Genomic DNA, 23,502 nt, shown 5'->3' on the forward strand with positions numbered 1-23,502 from the left:
CGCCAGCGTGGACAATCACCATGACCTGAACATGCTTCCACCATAATAGATTAGGTGACATTAGGCGAGCACCGCAGGAAATTAAACTCACAGTGGACCACAGTGTATCATATTGATGTAATTGCATGGATAGATCTGTGAAGGGCCCTTTTTTGCCAAACCACTCTTACACTTGAGAATAAAGGACTGACTGGAGTCAATGTAATTGGAGGTGTAAACTCTACCTGGGTAATTTAAACTTCACATATATATTTTATAGAACGTTGCAATTGTATTTCTATTTTGTATTCAAAGACTTGGTCTCCAATTTGGTAAAAAATAAATATGGGCAAACTATCTACTACCTTCTTTAAACTTGCATCCCTAGCTGCAGAGTAATAATAAATAAACGAACGCTAATCTTAAATAAGAAGTTTTATTCATACGATACAAATAATATCAGTTATGTACACAATAAATTAAATCAACAAATATCATTAACAAAACAATCAATCAAGACCCCATGATGAATAAGCTTTGATTATTTTTTTGGTTATTACAGGGCATTACACATGCAAATTTTCAAAGTAGCAAATATAAGCCAACTACAGAAAACATACTTTGAGAACTAAAATGAACATTAGCGATTCACAACCTTACACACATCTATTAGGATGATAAACAATAACGAAAAATTGCCAGACTTAAATTTGCATGAAAGTTTTAGCAGCTGGGAACGTACTTTTTCATAGAAATAATTTGCTCAATTCTGCTTGTTTAAAGGAAGTTTCCTCAGAAATATTTGATACAAACAATACATTTTTGTAAACTAAGTATGCCTGCAAACCTACCCCAACTTATAACAAATGTTTAACAAGCAATCCAAATCAATGTATTGGAAATAAATCTGTTTGAAAAAAATATTAATATTAATACCATACAGGATTACAGAATATCCCTGACTTTTTTTAATCACATTTAAAAGTCATCTAAAAAGATTTATTTATGGGTATTACAGAACATAAAAATAAAACAATTATTGTAACTACTGAATTTCATGATATGTGAACAACACCCTGAAAATCGCTGAGCGTCTTCTGTTCTTTCCAAGTAACCATAATACCATTTTATGCCCCCTTTTTGAAGAAAAGGGGGTATATAGTTTTGCACTGTCTGTCAGTCTGTCACACTTTTCATGTCCGCTCTCTAATTTGAATAGTTTTCATCCGATCTAAACGAAACTTGGTCAGAAGTTGTATATAGACAATATCTAGGTCAAGTTTGAATATTGGTCATGCCGGGTCAAGAACTAGGTCACGGGGCCACTTAGTGCATTTCAAGGATTTAGTATTTAGGTTTCAAAAAATGCTCATAACTTCTATCAAAGCGTTTATAGGAAGCATATGTCATCCTATGGTGACAGCTCTTGTTTATATAAAAAAATGTCTGAACATTCTCGATCTAAGGGGCAGAAATGACCAACTGACTGACCAGGCCAATCCAATATATACACACTTCTTTTAAGGGGTCATGATAATGTCAAGTTATATACATTTGTTCAAAAGTGACAAATAGGGACATTTTTAAGTTGGGAACATTTTTTTGTATGGGACTGGAAACAAGTGAACCTAAGCTTGCCATTTGTAATGATAAAAATGATTTTAGGTGTACCAAAATCCTTTTCATATTAAAGTCTTATTCAAATATAAACAGTGTTCTTTTATGGTAATCTAGAGAACTTCTATGCCAAGTATTTATAATAACATCTTATAAGTGATAAATTATAACTTATAAGTTATATATTTTATTATTCAATACAAGATAAGCTTAGAATAAAGAGAATTTTAAAATAATGAACTACCTCCATAGGGAACGAAATCCTGTCCCATTGTAAATTTTAGAGTGCCTTTAAAGGTTAGAACATACAACAGAAATTGTGAAAGAACAAAATGGTGGCGTTCAACAATTGCTGATGCCCTGGTGGAAGCCTTATGGGTACAGATCTTTTGGCTCATTTGTTTTAGTCGCAATTGGGTCAGTGTCAAGAAAAAAATGAGGTCAGATGATGTAAGCTGAATGTTAAATGGAAGTTAAAATAACAATATTTTTAGTAAGAAATGTTGATGTTTATTGGTGTATTTTGCTTAACCAAGAATCTTGACCTTCTGAATAAGTCAAAAGTCCAAAAGTGGGTCAAGGTCAAAATGAGGTCAGGTGATGTGTGTTAATATTATTCCAAGACCTCATCAATTCAATTACAAAATCTTTATGTGAAGCATTATGTGTCATTTTGGGTTAGCCAAGCATTTGTTCCTTCTGAAAAAGTCTCAGTCCAAAAGAAGGTAAATGACAAAATGCAAAACATTGATGTGGTATGTTGATTGTGTTTATCGATATCATCCATGCAAGTATCAAAGCTAAGTATCGAGCAGAATATATGGTTTATGAAACATGTCATTTTGAGGTTCACTTTTTACAGAGGAAAGAAACAACAAACAGGCCCAAAAAATCTTACTCTAAAAATCACAAATCAATGTTAAGAGACAATGCACTTGAAACCAATCGATGATGTGGGTCTAGCTAAATGACATGTATAAAGTTGCTCATAATATCCTTGGTATTGAGTTGATTTCAAGTCTGGCGTAAGGAATAAATCAGGGCTGTTAGAACAATTTACAAACAAAACTAATAACAACATGCATTAATTGCTGTTAAAACACCAAGACTATTACATTTTTAATATAAATATATGTTCATTTCCTAGATGTTTATTAAACATGTATTTGTGAAAATAACAATAAAATAACCATCTAAGTAATTGAAGTTTGAAACTGAATCAAATTTTATACAAGTAAATGTATTATCTTAGTATCGAATGGCTTTAAAGGAATTTTATTATGAACATTCCTATACATAAAATAATAATCTGGTTAAATAAAGGTTAGTTATATAATGGCACACTGAATTGCTTAATATACAAAAAGCTTCATAAAAAATAATTATCCTAAAAATGGAACTTGTACGCTTGTGTGTTTTAATTGTTAACTACACAGAATCTCAACAGAAACTGTAATCAGCTCTAAACCGGACTATTATCGAGGTACAGGGGCTGTCTTGTTGAGAGGGGTTCCACTGTACATGTATAGCACAAACAGGAGCAACATCAGATGTAGGGGTATGCTTTCTCAAATTGCATTGCCAGCAAACAAAGAACCATTTGCATTATGTTTTCACATAAATAGCGCTTTTAGAGATCTATTTGTTTAATATCCATATTGTGATAAATAATGTTATTTATTTGTCAGGGCCGGATCCTGATGAAATATTACTTAAAATCCACAAAGAGAAAGTTATGACCAGACAACCGTAAGAAATTGGGTACTCAGCTTGGGACAGCATTTAACATGTTTGACACACTGATTGAGAGTAATAACAAAAAATACAAACAAAATTATGTTACACTGTGAATGTCTGACACATTTTGTGGTGTGAGAGTTCCATAAAATAATGTATTTATTGAAGTATGCAATCAAAACTAAACAAGAAAAATACACTAATTATGCCATAAAACAAAAGCCTAGATAAATTTAAAAGCAAAGCTTCGGCGAGCAAATCTCACACTTAAGTATAAAGGGAAAGAACTAGTACCCGTAATGGGAAATGTTAGGGCTAAGCAGTCTGTCCTGAAGTCTAACCACACCATACTTTTGGTGTTCTTCTGGGCGGGTAAACACATACAGATTGATTCAAACATATAAGCAAGTATTTGGTAACCTCATGAAGTTATTTCACCCTAACTTAACATGAACATAATATGAACAGACTCATAAATTAAGTTATGCGGAGTTTGAGTTTATCTAACTTTTATAGTCTAAAAATGTATTTTAGTTTCTGCTGCATAGGTAAAAATGTACATTATGTAACATCCTAAGCAGATTCTGATCCAAGATATTTCCTTAAGTAGAAAGACACACACTGCAAAGAGCAGTTTTACTACATATATTAATGACCATGTGTTCAGATCTTGGTACAACTGTTAACCACTTGGCACGCACTGTTAATGCTCCCTCACCACTGCGAATAATCCATGTCGTCATCGTTAAACACAAAAAAGTAGCCCAAGATTGTCAAGAACACTACCACACTTCCCGATGTGACAAGTGCACATGCACCTGGTTCAATCTGAATAAAAAATCATTTTGATACAGACATCCATAAAAAAAGGCTTAAAAGTAACTTCACATTTTCATATCCCATATTTATGTTCCTGAAATTCTTCTCAGGCGAAAATAAATATTGCTTGTTTTCCCTTCCACAAACCATGCTAATTAAAAGAGACTCAATTGCTTGGAACATTGATTAAGTTAATTTGCATTAATGAAAATTATTTGGTTTTTTATTTTATAAATGTTGTATGTTTACAAAGTTATGTTAGTGATTGTATACAAACTTTTATTTCAATAAAATGGGCCCTAAATTTTACTGTAACCTCTTTGTACAAGTATGTCTAAAATAATGTATCGGTCATTGAAAGTTTTGAGTCTGTCGGATTTTGCTTATGGTTGGTTTTGGGAAGGAAAACCAATACCAGGCCTTATATTGCTGGAGCTCTACAGTGTTTCTGTGACTATGAAATAACCATGCCAAAAATTAAAATACTTTAATCAATTGGCTAATTTTGAAAAATTTAGTGGCAACAAGAGACATAACAATTGAGATTTGTAGAGAGCTTATAATTTCAAGAGTACTGATTTCTATGCTGGAAACCAATTGATAAAAACTAAGATATGTACATGTACATCAATAAGATAATAATTTAAATACCAGTAGGCTATTTACATTATACAAATAAAACTGAAAAGGTTGGTCAAATATTACTCACTGTCCCTTTATGTGCCAACACAATCGGTAATGCTATGCATGAGACAACAATTCCCGTGGTAAGGAAAATACAGAGTTCCACGCAGGCGTTGCTGGCTGAATCATAGCTGCCGGACAAACGCCTCGATATAATGGTAGGTATAGGAACCAGGAAGTAGAATATCAGTACAAACATCGGCCACCAGTTGCTGCAAGAAGCAATTAAACAAATATGTAGATTAAGGCAGCTATGCCAAGTTTTAGGAGGAATTACTAGTCCCTTTTAAGGTTCAGAATACATGTACATGTAATACCCCAGAATAAAACAATAAATTTTATAATTTTATGCAATCAAACTCACATGTTATTATGTTATTTAATTAACCAGTGCTCACGCTGCTGCCAGACATTTTGCCAATGGCGATTATTTTATCCAACTGGCTATTATTTCTTAAAATTGTCTAGAAAAAATGGCGATTATTTTATCCTCCTACATAAAAAATTAAAGTACTGACAGCACTGGTGTGACGATGCTTTTGAAGAGGATGGATATAAAAGCATCAATTTACGTTTATCTACATCACCATAATTGTGTATGTGGGTGCGAAAATGTTGGCTACGAAAAAATGGGTACGAAAATTTTGGGTACAAAAATTATGCCAAAAAAAAAATGGGTACGCAACAAAAATTTGGTTACGAAAAAATTAGGTACGAAAAAAAAATTGGATACCAAAAAATATTTGGGTACGAAAAAGAATTTGGGTACGAAAAACAAATTGCCAGCGTACAAAAAAATTGGGTACACAATTTTTTTTTGGGGGGGGGGGGGAGGAGGGGGGGGGTACGGGGAAGTAGTACCCGTGGGGAACTTGACCCATTCAGCGAAACTGGGAGGGGGGTTACATTCTCTATCAAATATAACAAGAAAGATCTTTAAAAAGATTTCCGACGTGTATTTTCTGTACCACTTATCTTCAAAAAACTTTATGTTACAGTAAAATGTTTGTGGGTTATAACATTACGTTATGTAGCAGATCTATTCAAAACGTGACATGCTCTTTAATTACACCATGCTCTTGAATTTCACATGTATATCATACCAAACTGTATATTTCGTTGTTTCCTTTGCTAAGTTAATGATGTTATTTGTTCGGACGTGATTTCACATGCCCATGTGCATGAACATATAATTTTTCTCTTTTGATTATCGTTTTTTTCTCTAATTCAATAAGCTTAGGCATGTTTGTTCGTTAAGTACGGCAATAATTTCATGATGATTCCCGCAAGTAGGTATGAGCACATAGTCGAATACGACTTGAATACGTGAGTTCGCCCATTAACACATGGTAAGGTTAACTAAATCTCTGCGATATGACCTAATATGTGTTTAAAACAGAAAACAATATCCAACAAACAAATGAATTATCAAACATAGTGTGTGCACTGATGTGGCTCTTGAATTTATGTTTGAAAAGTTTATTAAATATGCAAAATGAGTGAGCACGCATAAGAGCTTCATAAATGTCGCACGGCTATTATGCTGTTTATATACCATACTCGCTTTAACGTTTACAAATGTCAGGTTCGTAATAATTCGTTTTCTTTACACTCATGATCGCGTTAAACATTAATTATACACGTTTTCATTAGCAATTTATTTACAGAGTCACGACAAATGTCAAATACAAGATAAAACATGCATAGTTGTTTCATTGATCTATAAACATATAATGGATTGAATATAACCGATTTAAAATTAAAGTTTTCAAACTATTATTAAATCTTTTTCCCAGAATATGCTGTCCTATTTATAGCTGAGCTTCCTTTACCTTTATATAATAAATAATAATCAGCGAGGTATGCCGATAAAAAAAATCAAGCTATCTCAATCGGACTGACTCGGTCTTTTACATAGGTCGCCATTGTGAAGATTTTTTTCATGGTATGATAACTTAGACGAGCTGCTTTGCAGCATCGTCAAAAATTGCCTCTAAAAGTTGTCTGGCGAGCCTGTAAATCGGGCCATCAAACAGGATAAATCAATAACAAGATTACCTGTGTACACACTCAACCCTGTGTATTGTCAATAACTTCTGCGACATCGTGGCCTTGAGCGTTTTTCTCAATCAGTGTCGGACACCAGTGATATATTTCGAAACAAGATGTGTTTGTGAAACACAATGTCCCCCTATATGATGTTTGAACTTGAAGGATGTCCTTGACCTTGTGAAGGATGACCTTGACCTTTCACCACTCAAAATGTGCAGCTCCATGAGATACACATGCATGCCAAATATCAAGTTGCTATCTTCAATATTGCAAAAGTATAAATAAAATAAGCGATTTGGGCCACATATATTTGACCTCTGACCTTGAAGGATGACCTTGACCTTTCATCACTCAAAATGTGCAGCTCCATGAGATGCACTTGCATGCCAAATGTCAAGTTGCTATCTTCAATATTGCAAAAGTATTTATAAAATAAGCAATTTGGGCCACATATATTTGACCTCTGACCTTGAAGGATGACCTTGACCTTTAACCACTCAAAATGTGCAGCTCCATGAGATACACATGCATGCCAAATATCAAGTTGCTATCTTCAATATTGCAAAAGTATTCATAAAATGAGCGATTTTGGCCACATATATTTGACCTCTGACCTTGAAGGATGACCTTGACCTTTCACCACTCAAAATGTGCAGCTTCATGAGATACACATGTATGCCAAATATGAAGTTGCTATCTTCAATATAGCAAAAGTTATTGCAAAATGTTAAAGTTGGCGCAAACAGACCAACAGACAGACAGGGCAAAAACAATGTCCCCCACTACTAAACGTCTTAAATCTCCCTGTGCTTTACCAATTATCGGTAACTTTTAGATCTTTGTTAATTTTTTCGCCAATTATTATTCAATCGTCATTATTGAAAATCGCTGCGAATATTGTCAGCTGGTTTTGTTTTTCACGCCGTTTTTTTCTACAATTACATTACGTTGAACATTGCTTGATGAAATAATTATTAAATCGCCATCAACTAATTATCCCTATAATTACCACTGTTTGTCGTCTGCTTTAACATTTCTTGATGTGTGATAATGATTTCAATTTTTAACCAGGTAACCTGGTTAAAAATAATACTTAACAACACTTCTCAATTTGAAGCATTTTAAGCAAAACAGCAACAACACAAATCTCCCAATTTTAGTCAAAACGCTGCGAATTTTTCCAATTCAAAGGGTCCTGGCATATGCCATGGCCAGTTAATTTAAACGAAACATGAGTTTGGAATTACACTGAGGTGGTGTACTTTAACTCACCAGCTGTGACGTTATTTGATGTAAACATGATCGGCATAGCGAAAGTGTTATTGTTGGAATAACTCATTTACAGTTGATATTGGCCTCTGCCTACAATATAGCGGCCGATGGCAAACGTCCAATTAACTTAATAGATAACGCAGTCGAACGATATGCACATTTTATTTCATGTGCAAAACGCGTACAATTCTTCGGATTGCCGTTTTCGGATACTGTATTTTTTTCGTTGATTATGATTTATTTTCGAAGTTCATAACAGAAAAAATAGAATGACAAATACACATCCGGTTATACGAAAGGTGTGGTTTATTATATTTCGAATTTTATTGTCCATAAATTGCAACTTAAATCCAATAGATATACATTTAATATAACATAGATAACATGAGATTCATTGTTTTTTTCTTTTTGCCTTCAGTACCATTTTGCGGAAAAGTCAGCGTCTGTTTTGGCTATTATTTTTTTAAGGAAAAAAATTATGGCTATTATTTTCTGTGGGCCAGTGTGAGCACTGAATTAACCCTTTACCAATTAGATACAGTTTTTTACGCATTTGCTGTCCCTAGAAAGTTATTTTTAATTTAAGACCTTTCTTACTAAATTTAAGTTTTAAAGGCTTTATTTCTAACGCTTAGATTCTGATGAGCAGCAAACAGCATAAAACCTGAACAGCCTGCGAGTTGCTGTTTGCACATCGACATTTTCACTTTGCTTCTGAGTGGGAAAGGGTTAAATACAACTGTATGTATACTGTTAAAATACTTATGCCTTACATACATGTTTGAACTCCTATTACAATAAAAGACCTCAATCCTATACTTTTGTCACAACTTAAATCAAATGGCAATGATCTATATTCTTATATCACTTTAGCATAGTTTTTCATTTGAATAAGATTCAATGTTTATATACAAAAATGAAGCTTAGGAAAGAGTATGTTGTCAGCAGTTCATAGTTATGGGGTTGGTGCTATGAATATTATCCTTTAAAAACACCCCACATACTTAAAGGACTTCAGTGCACATCCCAGCACGAGCAATGTAATCCCAACAGCGGCTAAAAAGGCAAGTCCTATCAACCTGAAACAATATTTAAAATTGAGTTAACCAGTTACTTAGAATTTCAGTAAATTCAGTTCTCAAAATTTTCTTTAAGTTAGTACCACTACTTTTATAAATGAACAGCATTTTTTTTTACATTTTCTGGCCCCCCAAAAAACATTTTTACTTATAAAAAAAACACAAAAAAAACAACTTATTTTCAGGCAAACAAAGAATAAAATAAAAAGTAGACTACACAAGTAAATTATTGAAAGAAACATTTCCATGTGTAACAAAGTTAATTGATTGGAGAATAAACACTTTTGCAATATAATTATATGAATACTTACGCTGTTCAAATCAAGGGAGGCACAACAGCACATGAAAAAGAAGAGCACTTCAATATGAATAACTTTCATATTAAATAGGTTTAGACTACATTAAATTTACAAATGTACCGGTATTGTTGAACATGAGGGCCAAGATGGCCCTAGTTCGCTCACCTGAGAGGAGCCGGTTCATTCAATCTTTACCAAATGTCAAACATGACCTACATGTAGATGTTGTCCAGACAAACATCCTGGTCAAGTTTCATCTTTATTTCATCTGCGAGTCATGATCAATGTACCTATGAAGTTTCATGATCCTAGGCGAAAGCATTCTTGAGTTATCATCCGGAAACCATTTTTCTAAGTTGAGTCACCGTGACCTTGACAGCGATAGTGTGAATACATTTTTTTGGCACTGTGACCTTGACCTTTCACCTAGTGACCTGATAATCAATAGGGGTCATCTGCTAGTCATGATCAATATACCTACATGTATCAAGTTTCATGAACCTAGGCATAAGCGTTCTTGAATTATCATCCAGAAACCATTCTACTATTTCAGGTCACCATGACCTTGACCTTTGACCTAGTGACCTGAAAATCAATAGGGGTCATCTGCGAGTCATGATCGTTGTACCCATGAAGTTTCATGATCCTAGGCCTAAGCATTCTTGAGTTATCATCCGGAAACCATTTTACTATTTCGAGTCACCATGGCCTTGACCTTTGACCTAGTGACCTCAAAATCAATAGGGGTCATCTGCGAGTCATAATCAATGTACCTATGAAGTTTCATGATCCTAGGCCCAAGCGTTCTTGAGTTATCATCCGGAAACCACCTGGTCGACAGACCGACAGACATGTGCAAAGCAATATACCCCCTCTTCGAAGGGGGGCATAAAAAGATTACAAATTTAAAAGTATAAATTTGTAAGCATAAAATCAACAAAATAATTTCCTAATTTTAGGCAAAAGAACGGCAACGTGATATTTCCCAATCCAAAGGGACCCAGCCACATTACCAAAATGGTGAAACAAGAATATCAGTGAAACTGGTGGATGCTCCCCGATGATGCGTTTTGTCAATCTATGTTTTAATTGTGTGGAAACTAATTATTATTCAAGGGGCCATAAGTCCTTGAAAATTCACTTGAGTGGAACAATATGACATATTTAGGTATGCCCACCATGAAGGATAATGCATGGTTACATAAACTTTGGATAATATGTTCCTGACTGTGAGCTATCACAGAAGCATCAAATTCTTTAGATGTCATATAACTTATCATATCGAAGGGCAATAACCACCTAAAAAATCTAATATTAGTTGACCTTGACCCCAGTCACCTCAAACCTCATCAAAAGGTAGAGGTCCATGCCAGGTACCTACATGCCAAATATGTACAAGTGATCGGTAAAATACTGAAGGCGCTATGAGAAAAAAGATATTGTTAGCCTTAGTGACCTTGACACCAGTGACCTCAAACCTCATCAAAAGGTAGAGGTCCATGCATGCCTTATACATGTATGTAAGAGATCGGTCAAATATTGAAGGCGCTATGAGAAACTGTAACAAAAGTGTGACGGAAAAAAATCTATTATATTATTAGCCTTGGTGGCCTTGACCCCAGTGACCTCAGACCTCATCAAAAGGTAGAGGTCCATGCTAGGTACCTACATGCCAAATATGTATTTTTTGGGGTGTGTTTCGACTATAATTATAGATATGGGTATGGTTTTTAGCATCTAAGTATAGATATAGGTATTGAAATCAGAAATTTGCTTGTATATAAATGCATATAGATTTGAAAGTATCAGTATCAAAATGGGTATGATAATTGTCATTCTTGTATATAAATGGGTATCAATCAGTAGCGAGAAAGATGCAGAAACTTGACTGTTTTTCCCGCTGTTTTTATCTGTTGCTTGATCGAACAAGATGATACTGTGACGTCATATATTAACATACGTCATATATTAAGTGTCGAAATCGTTACATAATCTAAAAGTGCCGGGAAAAGTGCATTTACTGCGATTGATTTATGAAAATTGTGTCAGAATTAGACGACAGTCAAAATAACCGACTTTGCGCTACATGACGTGTACAGAGACCCTATTGTATCCAGTGATGGTACACGAAAGTCTGTCCGCAAGAGGAAGGCAATATTTTTTTAATCGGTGTGGTGTCTGTCATACTTGTTTTTCTATAATTCTTGTGCGCAATAGGATTTTCCATTTTATTCATTTTACATTGTTGGTAACGGGATCTTAATTAATTGTCGTATGACAAATTATTAACTTATTAATAACTAATATCCTCCCCCCAGGGCTGGCAACTATATGCTACCCGAAAAAAAATTTGTTGAGCATAAAAACACACTGGGCATTAGGCCAACTTAACCAATCCAAACAGGAAAATTCCCACGTGCTTTTAATCTGAAGAGATACATGTGCTCAGTTTTTATAAACAAATCTAAAATGATTTCAAGCAACATTTTCTGAAAATAGGGAGACAGGGAAAGTATTTTTTTTTAGTAAATCAAATAAATGAAAGTGTTGTATTTACACTAGTGCAGTTGTCTGCTTCACTTTGCATGAGTGCTGCAGCTAGGCCTAAATTTAAGGAAAGCCCCGCCCTTCTTTTGTAGACATTATAATCTATACATTTTTTTTTTAATTGTAATTAATTTATTCCTCATTGTAGGCATTTTATTTGCATGGTTTAAATTTAATATTAATGGAAATTATATATTCTTACAATTATTAATAACATAAAAATTAATATGCAACAGGGACCATTTGGATACAACCAAATACTTGTAAGTGCCATTGTGAAAAAATACTGAGCGTTGAAAGTGCCCCTTGAAAAAATAGCACCCCCCCTGCCCTTTTTAAATCCTACTTTCTAGCTGGAGCACTAGTGTTCAGTGCTCCAGCTAGAATTTGAAAAGGGCAGAGGGGCTTTTTTGTCAAAAGGGCACTTTGGACGCGCAGTATTTTGTTAAAAGGGCACTTTCGACGCGCAGTATTTTGTGAAAAGGGCACATTTGAGCGCGCAGGTGTTTCTGGAATGCTTCCTATTGCTTGTTAATTTATATGTTACAAATAATTGTATTATTCCCATTATTATTAAACCAGTGTCCGACAAATCCATTGCCCGGAGCCCGGGGGCTACCGAAATTTTTCATCGGGCTACTGAAATTTTCAAACTGACGCCCGCCGGGCTACTATAAATCTATAAGAGCGGTAGCCCGGTTTATTGACAGACATACGTAGAATAAACACGCTGACCATGTGTTTGTAGACTGTGTATTGCTTTAAATCCGATAACAAAGTGCAATCAATTATCTAATCAGTCACCGATCACTTGCGGTAATGTCTTAAACAGTAACAGTGTATTTTAATCATCCAATCAGAATCAACATTTGTCGTCTGCTAATAATATAATGAGAGCCGGTTGGATAGTTGGCGCACATGATGCAACATCATTTCGCAGTTTGGAATTTTTTGTTAACCGCAACAATGAGTAATAGCGACAACGTTTTTGATGTCGTTCAATATCCAAGGACGCCGAACATTAAATAAATCAAAACAATAGCGGATTCTTCAAAACGGTAACGAAACCGAAAATGAATATTAATAAAAAAGATGTGAACGCGGTTAACACCTGCTAATTAGTTTGCATTGTCAATTAATAATTGGATTAATCGACTGTTAATCAATAATCCCATATATGCCCGATTTATATTTTTAAAACCAAACTATGGGTTGGTAATATAGACGATAAGAGTCATAAACACAAACGTTTGAAATTTTCTAAAGCGTCAAATGAATTTCGGCATATGGTTCTATTTAAAGATATGATGAAATAAGCTCCCAATCAGGACCGTTGTATTGCAACATGCGTAAATCACCTGCCACGGTTTGCACGCGTTGTGTACAGCTATTTTAGGTTACAAAATTCTACATTTAAGAAATGAATTCTTTTGTCCAGATAAAAAGCGCGCGAAAATTGGCGTGGGTGTATTTATTTGTAAATAAAAATTTCGTAGCGGGTACAACATTGAGATCATTTAATTTCCATTAAAAGTTTCGTTGTGAAATTCAACTAAAGTACCGGGGTATCTCGCGAATAATTTTGCATTGACATTTCCTCTGAATAAAATATAATGTAAACACGCTGTATCGTTACCGTTACGCTGTATCAGTTCCTTCATTATTGAAACAATTATTGTATTGTATACTGACTGCACACAAGTGTCGTAACATACGGATGCAATACGTAAATTCGGACAGTACTTAAAGTCGGACACAAGTAAATAAATGATTTAATACTCTATTTCTTGAAACTCGGTATTTGTTGTTAAAAAGGGCAATTGCATTGATTAACACCACACAAGTCAATCGTATTGATCATCTAAACGCTTTATTTACGTTTACGACTTAACGTGCTGTCCGAATTTAAGTACACATACATGCGCACATACATGTAATATCTACATGTAGTATATGATTTTCTTTGGTACATTTACATTTACGTACACGGTGCCTGTACTGTAACATTAATTTACGATATTGACTGTGTACATCAGACTACTTGCTTTTTTATGTATATGTATGTATACATATTATGTATATGTAAATGAAGAAATAAAATAAAGATGAAAACCTGCCTCTTATCATTTTGTAGGAAATTTTTTTTATGGGCTACCAAATATTTTTATTGGTAGCCCAGTGGGCTACCTGAAAAATAAGAAATTTGTCGGACACTGATTAAACCATTCAAATATAATGTCTACAATGAGGATTAAACTCATAACAATGTAATAAGAGATTAATGAATTATCATATGTTAAAAAAAATTATTTATTATTTTTTGAGGGGGGGGGGGGGCAGGGCGGAGGTGTGGGAGGGCAGGGCGGAGGTGTGGGAGGGCAGGGCGCGGCGCCCTTCGATTTAGGCCTAGCTGGAGCACTGACTGTTGTACATGTCAGAAAAACACACTGAAATTGTTTACATAAGGTGCCTAATTTTGTTAAAAAAATATCGCATTTTAAACAAAATGACTTAAATATGCTGTATGCAATGTATCATCCAAAATAATAACTATTAATCGTGATACGCATTCTTGAACATCAAAGCTATTGGTCATGGTCCGTTAATGGTAACTTGACTGTACATAGAATTTTCATTATTTAAAAGGTGTACGCATTAAATTTGATGTGAAGTTAAAATATTTGTTGGGGTTATTCTAAATTAAATTGAAACTAGCAAGTGTTTATGTTGGTAATTGCATGATATGAGTATTATTTATTTTAAGTTATGCAGAAACATAGTTTCAATTATCTTGATTTGAATAAACCTGAAATTTGTTGATAATTTGAGATTCATGTGTTCACTTTTCCATTTAACTTGCCCTACAGTGGTCTGTTACTTTATGAGATCTGAATGTATTTAGAACAAAATCATGTGACTGGATCAACATGTTGACAGTTCATTATTCAACACACTTTTACAGTTTCAATTGCTTGAGTCATCCGATTCACCAGAATGTAATGTGAAGTCCAATAGAACACCAGTAATAATATTTTGAATGATAAATGTAAAAGTGAAATGCATTGATTGATGATAGAACTCTGAATTTAACAGTAACTTTCAGTTTGAGAATATTTACCTCTGATGCCGGCCATATTTTTTGTTTAATATGACGTCATGCGATGATATTGCTACCGTACAATAATACATGGTTACACTACACTATTAAAATATTATGCATTTCCTTACTATGAGGCAACACTGCGGTTCATTACATTCATGTATGTTGAGGCACGACCGACAACTCTGTTAGGAGAATGACTATGAGGTGATGGAATCTCAGCCGAACACTTTAAGTGTGCAAACGAAGAAATTTCTCCAGCAATAGCCGAAATTATTATTCTATATTCACGGAGCTAAACGTATAGCCGTCTCTAAAACGTGGAATATTGACCTATACACTAAAAGAGTAAGGACAAACTTCTGCCGGGTAACTATAGAGGGACCGTAGTCTCGGGCATTTGTGCAAAAATCCTTGAAATCATTTTGAAGATAAGGGTAGACAAAATCTTTTACCCTCAGCAAAACCAAATGCAGCGGGGATTCACGGAAAAAAGTTCTTTGATGAATGCGGCATGTATAGTCTCTGAGGCAATGGAACATCACAATGAGACACACAAACCACTAATCTTAGCGATTCTAGACGCCCGATTTAGGTATGGTATCATTTTTAACAAGCTATACCACTTGGGGGTTAAAGGTCCACTGTGGATACTTCTACGTAACCTATACCAAGAATCAACGGTACGAGTCAGTTGGGATGGTGATTTGTCAGATGCCTTCATTCTGAAACAATGTACCAAACAAGGGGCGCAACTGTCTTAACTCTCTACAAGGTGTACCACAACACTATTTGAGACAGTGGCTTGGGGGCGCACCATAGGTGATATACGCCTAGCGACACCAACATGTACAAACGATACGGCTCTCCTTGGAAACACACAGGAAGAACTCCAAGTCATGCTAAATATTGTTGAGTACAACAACAAGTGAGAACTTGTTCAGACAAGAGATTGCCAAGCATTATTGTCCCCTACAGGTAAAACTCCACCATTGCCAGTAAAAAAATAATGTTTTTTATATATTTGTTGCCATAGCAACCAGAATTCTTGACGTAGGAACGAAATGAAATGACGTGCATACTCTCCATATTGCCATCTATCCATGTTTCAAGTTTCATGAAAAAATATGAAGAAGTTTAAAAGTTATCGCAGGATCCAGAAAACTGTGACGGACTGAAAGACTGACAGACAGACAGACTGACAGACTGACAGACAGACTGACTCACTGAGCGCAAACCATAAGTCCCTTCCGGTTTCACCGGTAGGGGACAATAAACCCGGATAAGTCAGAGCTTCTCACACTGGAATGCAAGCAACCAATAGAAGTAACTCTAGATGATGCACCTATAGCTACAGTTACATCTGTCAAGCACCTCGGAATTGACCGCACTGCTAAGAACACAGTTGACCCGGATGTAAGAATAAGATAGCACAGCGAATAATACATGCTGCACAAGGGCCAGGACTGTATGCCAGACGAGGACTAAAGGTCTCTTTTTCATGTCTGGAAAATGTACGTCATCCTGCGGTTCCTATATGGTATAGAAGTACAGGTGCTTTCATCCACAAATCTCAGGAAACAAGAGGCCTTTCAAAGAAAGATACTTCGACATCTACAGGGTTGTCAGAGAGATCTTCGAACGCAGCTGTCTATACCTTGGTAGGGGCCAAACCCGTTGAGCTGTTTATTGGGAGAAATCGCATGGCACCTTTCTTGAACATAGCACGTTTACCATGATCAGTTGAACATCAAGTCTTGCACCGCCAACTGGCAATGTCAAATCCAGATCGTAACTCATTTTCAACAAGCATACGTGACATCCTGCACAAATACAATCTCCCTCCACCGGAAGACTTACTACAGAATCACCCGTCAAAACATCAATGGAAGACCACGTTCAGAAATGCAACAACAGACTACTGAGAGAGCACCTGGAAGGAGGAACTATCAACACAATCTACTACAAAGTACATACAGGTACAATCTGCACCTATTGGACATCCACACAATCGATGGACATCGACCGATCCAAAACCACATGAGGTCCGGAGAGCTGAACTCAAAGCCCGGCTCCTTACAGGGACCTATATCCTGCGAAGAAATACAGCCCGGTTCAATCGGAACGAGGTATCTGCTACCTGCAAGCTATGCAATACGTGTGACGAAACCAGGGAGCATCTTCTACTGTCATGCAAGGCTCATACAGAGGTACGAAGCGAGGGAATTAACATGCTGCAACAGATTATTGGGAGACAGGAGTTTGCTGCCATTCGTTGTAATGGGGACCTACTCATACAGACCATATTAGACTGCACACATGTATCACTACAGCAACACATCAACCTATCGAGAAAGCAGAAGACTGATGTCGAGAGATGGTCACAGATCTACTGCGAGCGAATCATTTCATCACGAACTGGCCAACTTTCTGTAGCAATATAGTGGGTATCTCAATTATGTATCTCCCCTCATAAATGGTCCTTATTATACTGTTGGGTCTTGTGAATGACCAAGTAATATAAAGAAGTGAAACTCCAGCTGCTGGAGCAGTATTGAATTCTTATTATAAACAATTAGTTGGTCCTTTTTTTAAGGCAAGTGACCGATTGCCCAAACAGTACAAAACAGCACAAAACAACACAATACAAAACAACAAATACACATATAAGAATAAAGCTGGGGCCACCGCCTTGGAACGGTCAATGCAAAGCATTGGGAGTTTAAACCGGTTATAGAGCGCTCAACCTCACACTTGGCCCAGCAATATTCATGATACATTTACGTGTAAATAAATTTAACCTCATAGCATTGTAACTCAAATTTAACAATAATATAAGGGAATTAAAACGCATTCAATTTAATTACCATTTAATTACTCAATAGTATGAAAGATACCAGAGCAACAGAGTTACAACTTTTTGAGGAACGATGAATTGAAACTACGAACAAGTATCAACTACATTCCTTCTTTATAGAAAAAGATTTTAGAATATAGCGTCATGAAGTTAATATTTCAGATCATCATCGCGCACATACAGGAAGAAGCAGCAATAATGGGTGTTAAAGATCCATATTGCATAGCTTGGTTGTTTATGTGAGTGCAAAAAATAAATCAAACAAGAAACGCCTGTTAGAGAAAATATAATTAAAATTGAACGTTTTAAACTCAATGACCTATGCATGTAGATTAAAAAAGTTAAAGTATGTGGTATGAATATAAAGAAGCAATGACGTCACAAAAATCAATGTAGCCAGGAACAGAGAGAGAGTATCATATGACGAAATTGACAAGCGAAGACACGATGACGTGAACAAAATCCAGGAGCAGTAGTGTAACATTAAAATAAAAATATTAAAAGGGTGGTACTGTAAAATTGAATAACCAACGAAACCAGCTACGGTGATTGAATATTTAAGAATCAGACGTATAAAATGGTAATACCATTAATGATTCCAAATTTTAAGAGAAGAAAGATGTAGTGAATCGAAAACTTAAAAAGCACGTGTTTTTAAGTACGTTAACATCATATCCTTTTGATACAAATGAGTTTATTAAATTAAAAACTTTAATATTAACTTTTCCTTAAATATATATTAATTTGCGAACACGCTTCAAAACATCTCCATAAAATGATGTGAAAGTCCATTAGTTAAATGCCATTTTAAAGAAACATTATATATAGAAATTAAATCAACATACTTTGAGTGAAATTTGCGAATTTATTTCTAAGATGATGATACGGAAAACCTTTTTTTAGCAATTTCTTTGTTAATATGCGATTACGATCATTAAAATCTTGAATACATGAAAATGCTCTGGCATAACGTACCAACTGCGAAATGTAAATACCATAGGATGGACCTTTAGGGATGTTGCCATCTAGGGACGGAAAATTCACGATTTCAAAGTTAAAGTCGTCCCGTTTGTCGTATAAACTAGTTTTGATCATATTTTTTATTAATAGTAAGATGTAAGTCTAAATACGCAGCATTTAAATAAATAAATAAATCTAAATAAGCCAAAAATTACATAAACTGACACTAAATTATGATAAAAGGGCAAACTAATTGATGTGCATGAAAACTTTATGTAAGTTGTGTTCTGGAGCTGTACATATGTGGATTGTGAATAACATTGATTCAAGCTATCCTCAAGAAGACTTCTACTTAGAAGATTGATCCGAAGCAAACGGATAAAGTCCCAAGACAACAACAACAACAACGATGGTAACTATATTACGAAAGGAAATACCGATGTGTACGTAACGAATGCATTTTATTTTATCATACCTTTATGCTGATACTGGAATGATACAAAGATGCCTGATATATATTTGTTTCATATCAGGTCAGTAGGCGTTAGTATCAGTCCATCTTGAAAGTCAATTTTGGGAGTTAATACATTGATAAAATTGCCAGCACAGGGAACAACAAAGACACAGGGGACGTTAGGGTTTACGTAACATGGACCATATGGCCCAGACTATACGGTCCAGATTAGTGGATATACGGCCCAGATTTGCGGACTATACGGCCAGATTTGCGGACCATACGGACCACATTTTTTACGTCGTGAAGGGAATTTTAATACACAATATACTGCAATACTTAATATGCTGTGCATACTATAATAATATGCCTAACGGACCGATGTCATTGAACACACTCAGGTAAATATGTTGTTGAACGAAGAGTCAGAAAGTGGTGATGTTCTGGATTTTGTGGCAACAGACCACGCAACGTCAATGTCAGTTGCTGAATGGGGAAGAGGACAACGACAACGAGCGAGGCATGGTATTGTAATGCGCATGGGGGGTTAGAGGGTTAGTTAAGGGGTAGGGTTAGGGTGAGGGGTCGGGTTTGGGTTAGGGTTAGCCTTAATCCTAACCTTAACCCTAACCCGACCCCTAACCTTAACCCTAACTCTAATCATAACACAGGGTTATCTCCCTATACCATGCTTCGCTTGTCGTCGTTGTCCTCTTCACTGCTGAATGAGTGTTGAAGATTGTATGGCCATGTGTGAACTGTTGAGAGTGAATATATGTCTGTTTGTTTGCTTGTTTATAATAAAAGTTTGTTCTTGTACATTCGCTGTATATTGATCACTCGAAAGTGTTACACATATATTTTTGTTTTACAGTTATTTGTTATATCTTTTTTGTTTGTTTGTATGTTATACTCTTTGTTCTTGTACATTCGTTTGCCCACAAATCTTGAAATTGTTAAAAAACAATAATGGAATTAACAAATGTATCAACATTTGCGTAATGTTTTTATATTTAATACTTTCTTACAATCTTGAATGGACATTAAATACTTATTAATTAAGACATGATCCGTATGGTCCGCGAATGTTCAAATTTAAACAAGTATGTGTCATTAATGTCATTACAGCAACTTACATATTTTATTAAATTTATTAATACAATATTGAAGGAAGTAAAACAATCCGCAAATCTGGGCCGTATAATCCGCAAATCTGGGCCGTATGGTCCGCGAATCTGGGCCGTATATGCTGGGCCGTATGGTGTATTGTCCGTATAACCCAAATTCGAACGTTAGAACACTCCATGCGTGCGAAAAGATCCAATGTCAGATGGCTAGGCTTCCGAGAAACAACAAAATACTAAGAGCACAAGATATGGTTCAGCGGGAAGTATTATTTTATTAACGTCATCTGTTGCACCCCAGTCCTCTTCATCCGTATCTCAGCGAGACCTCATAACATCATCATCATTCAGACTTACGCACCAATATCAGACTACGACGACGAGTAGATCGAAAAGATTTATAAAGATTTATAGCGCATCATACCAAAGGTCCCGAAGAAAGACATTCTCATCATTCAAGGGCTGGAACACCAACGTTTGGCCAGACGCCTATCAAGGACAGCAGGTAAATTTTGCATAAGATAGACCAACAACAGATAGCTGAGACTTCTCTCGTTCGCTAGTAACTTACTATATATATATATATATATATATATATATATATATATATATATATATATATATATATATATATATATATATATATATATATATATATATATATCTATATATATATATATATATATATATATATATATATATATATATATATATATATATATATAGATAGATCTGTTTCATACTGGCGTATCGCCAAGAACCCTCTCGTGAGATTCGAATTGGAGAAAACAAAAGGTCCAGAGATAACAGAAGAATTACACATATAGGTGGCGAGTTTGAAACCATGAATATCATTGACAATGACATCGACACCATCACCAACAACATCAAAGAAGTCCTGCTGGGCCAAGAGGGAGTGGATTGAGGGACAATGTATCAATAATGACAAAGCGATTACCACAGAAAACAGTAAGAAGGCATACTGCACACTCAAGACCCTCATAAAGACAAGTCAGCACGAGGCCATTTTCATTACAGACGCTGACAGGAACAGCCTGGCCGAGAATGCCGCAGTCCTAAACAGGTGGACCTAATACCGCAGCGACATTTACAACTAACCACTTCAATCATTCAACAGTCACATTCAGAGCGATCGCAAACCAGAAGCCAACGACGTAAGTCTATCCATTCTAACGACAGATGAGCGGGAGGCAGTGCACAGTCTGAAGGCATGAAAACTCCTGGCTATCGACTGTAGATTTAGCCGAGGAACTGTTGGCGGAGGAACAACATGCTTGATTCAGAGCTGGACTGAGCACAGTGGAATCTTCATTTGCAGAGCCATCATTGAGAATCATCTGCAACACCAACGTGAGCTCTCCACAACTTCGTCGACTTTAAGATAGCGCTTGACCACATGTGACTTGATGGCTTATGAGTGGTTCTAAGAGAATTCAATATTTACGACTGGATGCTGCAAATCACACAAGAACTCTATTGAAACGCCAGGAGCGCTGTTCTTCTCAATGGGCATATGTGTAACATTTTCAGGATAGCAGTAGACGTCAGCCAGGGATATCTTCTTCCCCCCCCCCCCCCACTATCTGTTTAACCTTTTTCATAAGAAAATTATATAAGAGACCCACCAAGACCACAACATCGCGATTTCCATCGGTGGCAGACTCTTCTTCAACTTGAGATTCGCTGATGACATTGATCTCATGGTTGGCATCCGCAATGAACTCAATAGACCACACCAGACACGTTTATAACAGAGGGGGCAAACGGGATGAATGTCAAAACGGAGCAGTCGAAGATCATTATGACCAGCATGAAAAACACCAATTCAGACATCACAACGAAAGACGAGAAGCTGGAGGAAGTTATCAGCTTGAAGTACTTTGGAGCAACTCTCTCCAATGATGGTACCTGTACTGCTGAGGTCCGAGTAAGAATTGCTATGACAACCGCAGCGATGGCCAGACAGAGCTGAATGTTGACAAGCACCCCACCAGCCTCCCCACCAAGCATGTCTTTACATGTCCCTGGTTGTCTCCATTCTCCTGTTAGACTGCTCAGCATCTCCAACATGGAGCACAAGACCAATGAGTACGTCCGGGACAAGTCATGTGTACTTGTTGGCCCACACGTGCCCCTCATGGCGACCGCCAAACTTCAAAAGCTGTCTTTTTACTTGCCTGGTGATTCATAGAGTGAGTTTTTGCTCGTTTACTATTTTGGAAGGGATGTGTTCGTGGGTGTCAGCAGTCAGATCTGTTTTCAAGAATCCCAAAGTTCGTGGACCGATAATTAGTTATTGAACATGCTGGGGATTGATTTTTCAAGATATTTCGATTGCTTTGATCTTAAGGAGAAGATTAAAGAAGATACTAAGATGTATTTTCAATAAGTCCTGCTCAGTCTCTAGTTGGAACTACTTATGGTATTGCCCTGTCCACTGTCCTGACATTATGGAAATTCTATAGTTGCCGCGAACACCTGCTGCGATCATGCCGCAAACAGCATGCCGGAAACATCAGGCGAACATGGCGCGAATGAACGGATGAAATAGATAAAAGTATTCGCAGGATATTCGTTTGGTGTTCACTTTTCACATGCAAATTAGTTTTGCCGCGAACAGTTCCCGCGAACCTCCTGCGAACATGCAGCGATCCTTCTGCGAACATGTTGCTGCGAACATCCAGCAAACCTACCACAAACATGTTGCCGCGAACATCCAGCGAACATGTTGTGGCGAATATCCAGCAAACATGTTGCCGCAAACATCCCGCGAACAGGTTTCAGCGAACATTTCGCGAATAATGAATATCTTCATGAAGCAAACCCCTGCCCTTAAGGATTTTATGCATGCATGTTCATTGAATAACAAAATGAAGGTGGACACAAAGAAAATTGCAAACA

At 36.1% G+C, this 23,502-nt stretch overlaps 1 protein-coding gene across 1 annotated transcript; it reads right to left on the reverse strand.

The window, feature by feature from the left end:
- Positions 1-401: 401 nt before the first annotated feature.
- Positions 402-22,294, reverse strand: LOC127861758 (leptin receptor gene-related protein-like). The gene is made up of 4 exons (XM_052400438.1): positions 22,227-22,294; positions 9,165-9,239; positions 4,862-5,048; positions 402-4,161 (listed from the first exon to the last, which is right to left on the reverse strand). The coding sequence occupies exons 1-4, from the start codon at positions 22,292-22,294 to the stop codon at positions 4,048-4,050; spliced, it is 444 nt and encodes a 147-aa protein (XP_052256398.1). The 3' UTR covers positions 402-4,047.
- Positions 22,295-23,502: the final 1,208 nt, after the last annotated feature.

This window comes from Dreissena polymorpha, chromosome 16, assembly GCF_020536995.1.
Source record: "Dreissena polymorpha isolate Duluth1 chromosome 16, UMN_Dpol_1.0, whole genome shotgun sequence".
NCBI classification, from domain to species: Eukaryota; Metazoa; Mollusca; class Bivalvia; order Myida; family Dreissenidae; genus Dreissena; species Dreissena polymorpha.

Excerpts from the sequence above, each read along its gene's own strand:
- LOC127861758 (XM_052400438.1), bottom strand. The coding sequence starts at position 22,294 with ATGTCATCAGCGAATCTCAAGTTGAAGAAGAGTCTGCCACCGATGGAA. Across the intron at positions 9,240-22,226 it reads ATCGCGATGTTGTGGTCTTG|GTTGATAGGACTTGCCTTTT; the intron begins GTGGGTCTCTTA and ends ATATTGTTTCAG. Across the intron at positions 5,049-9,164 it reads TGTGCACTGAAGTCCTTTAA|CAACTGGTGGCCGATGTTTG; the intron begins GTATGTGGGGTG and ends TGCTTCTTGCAG.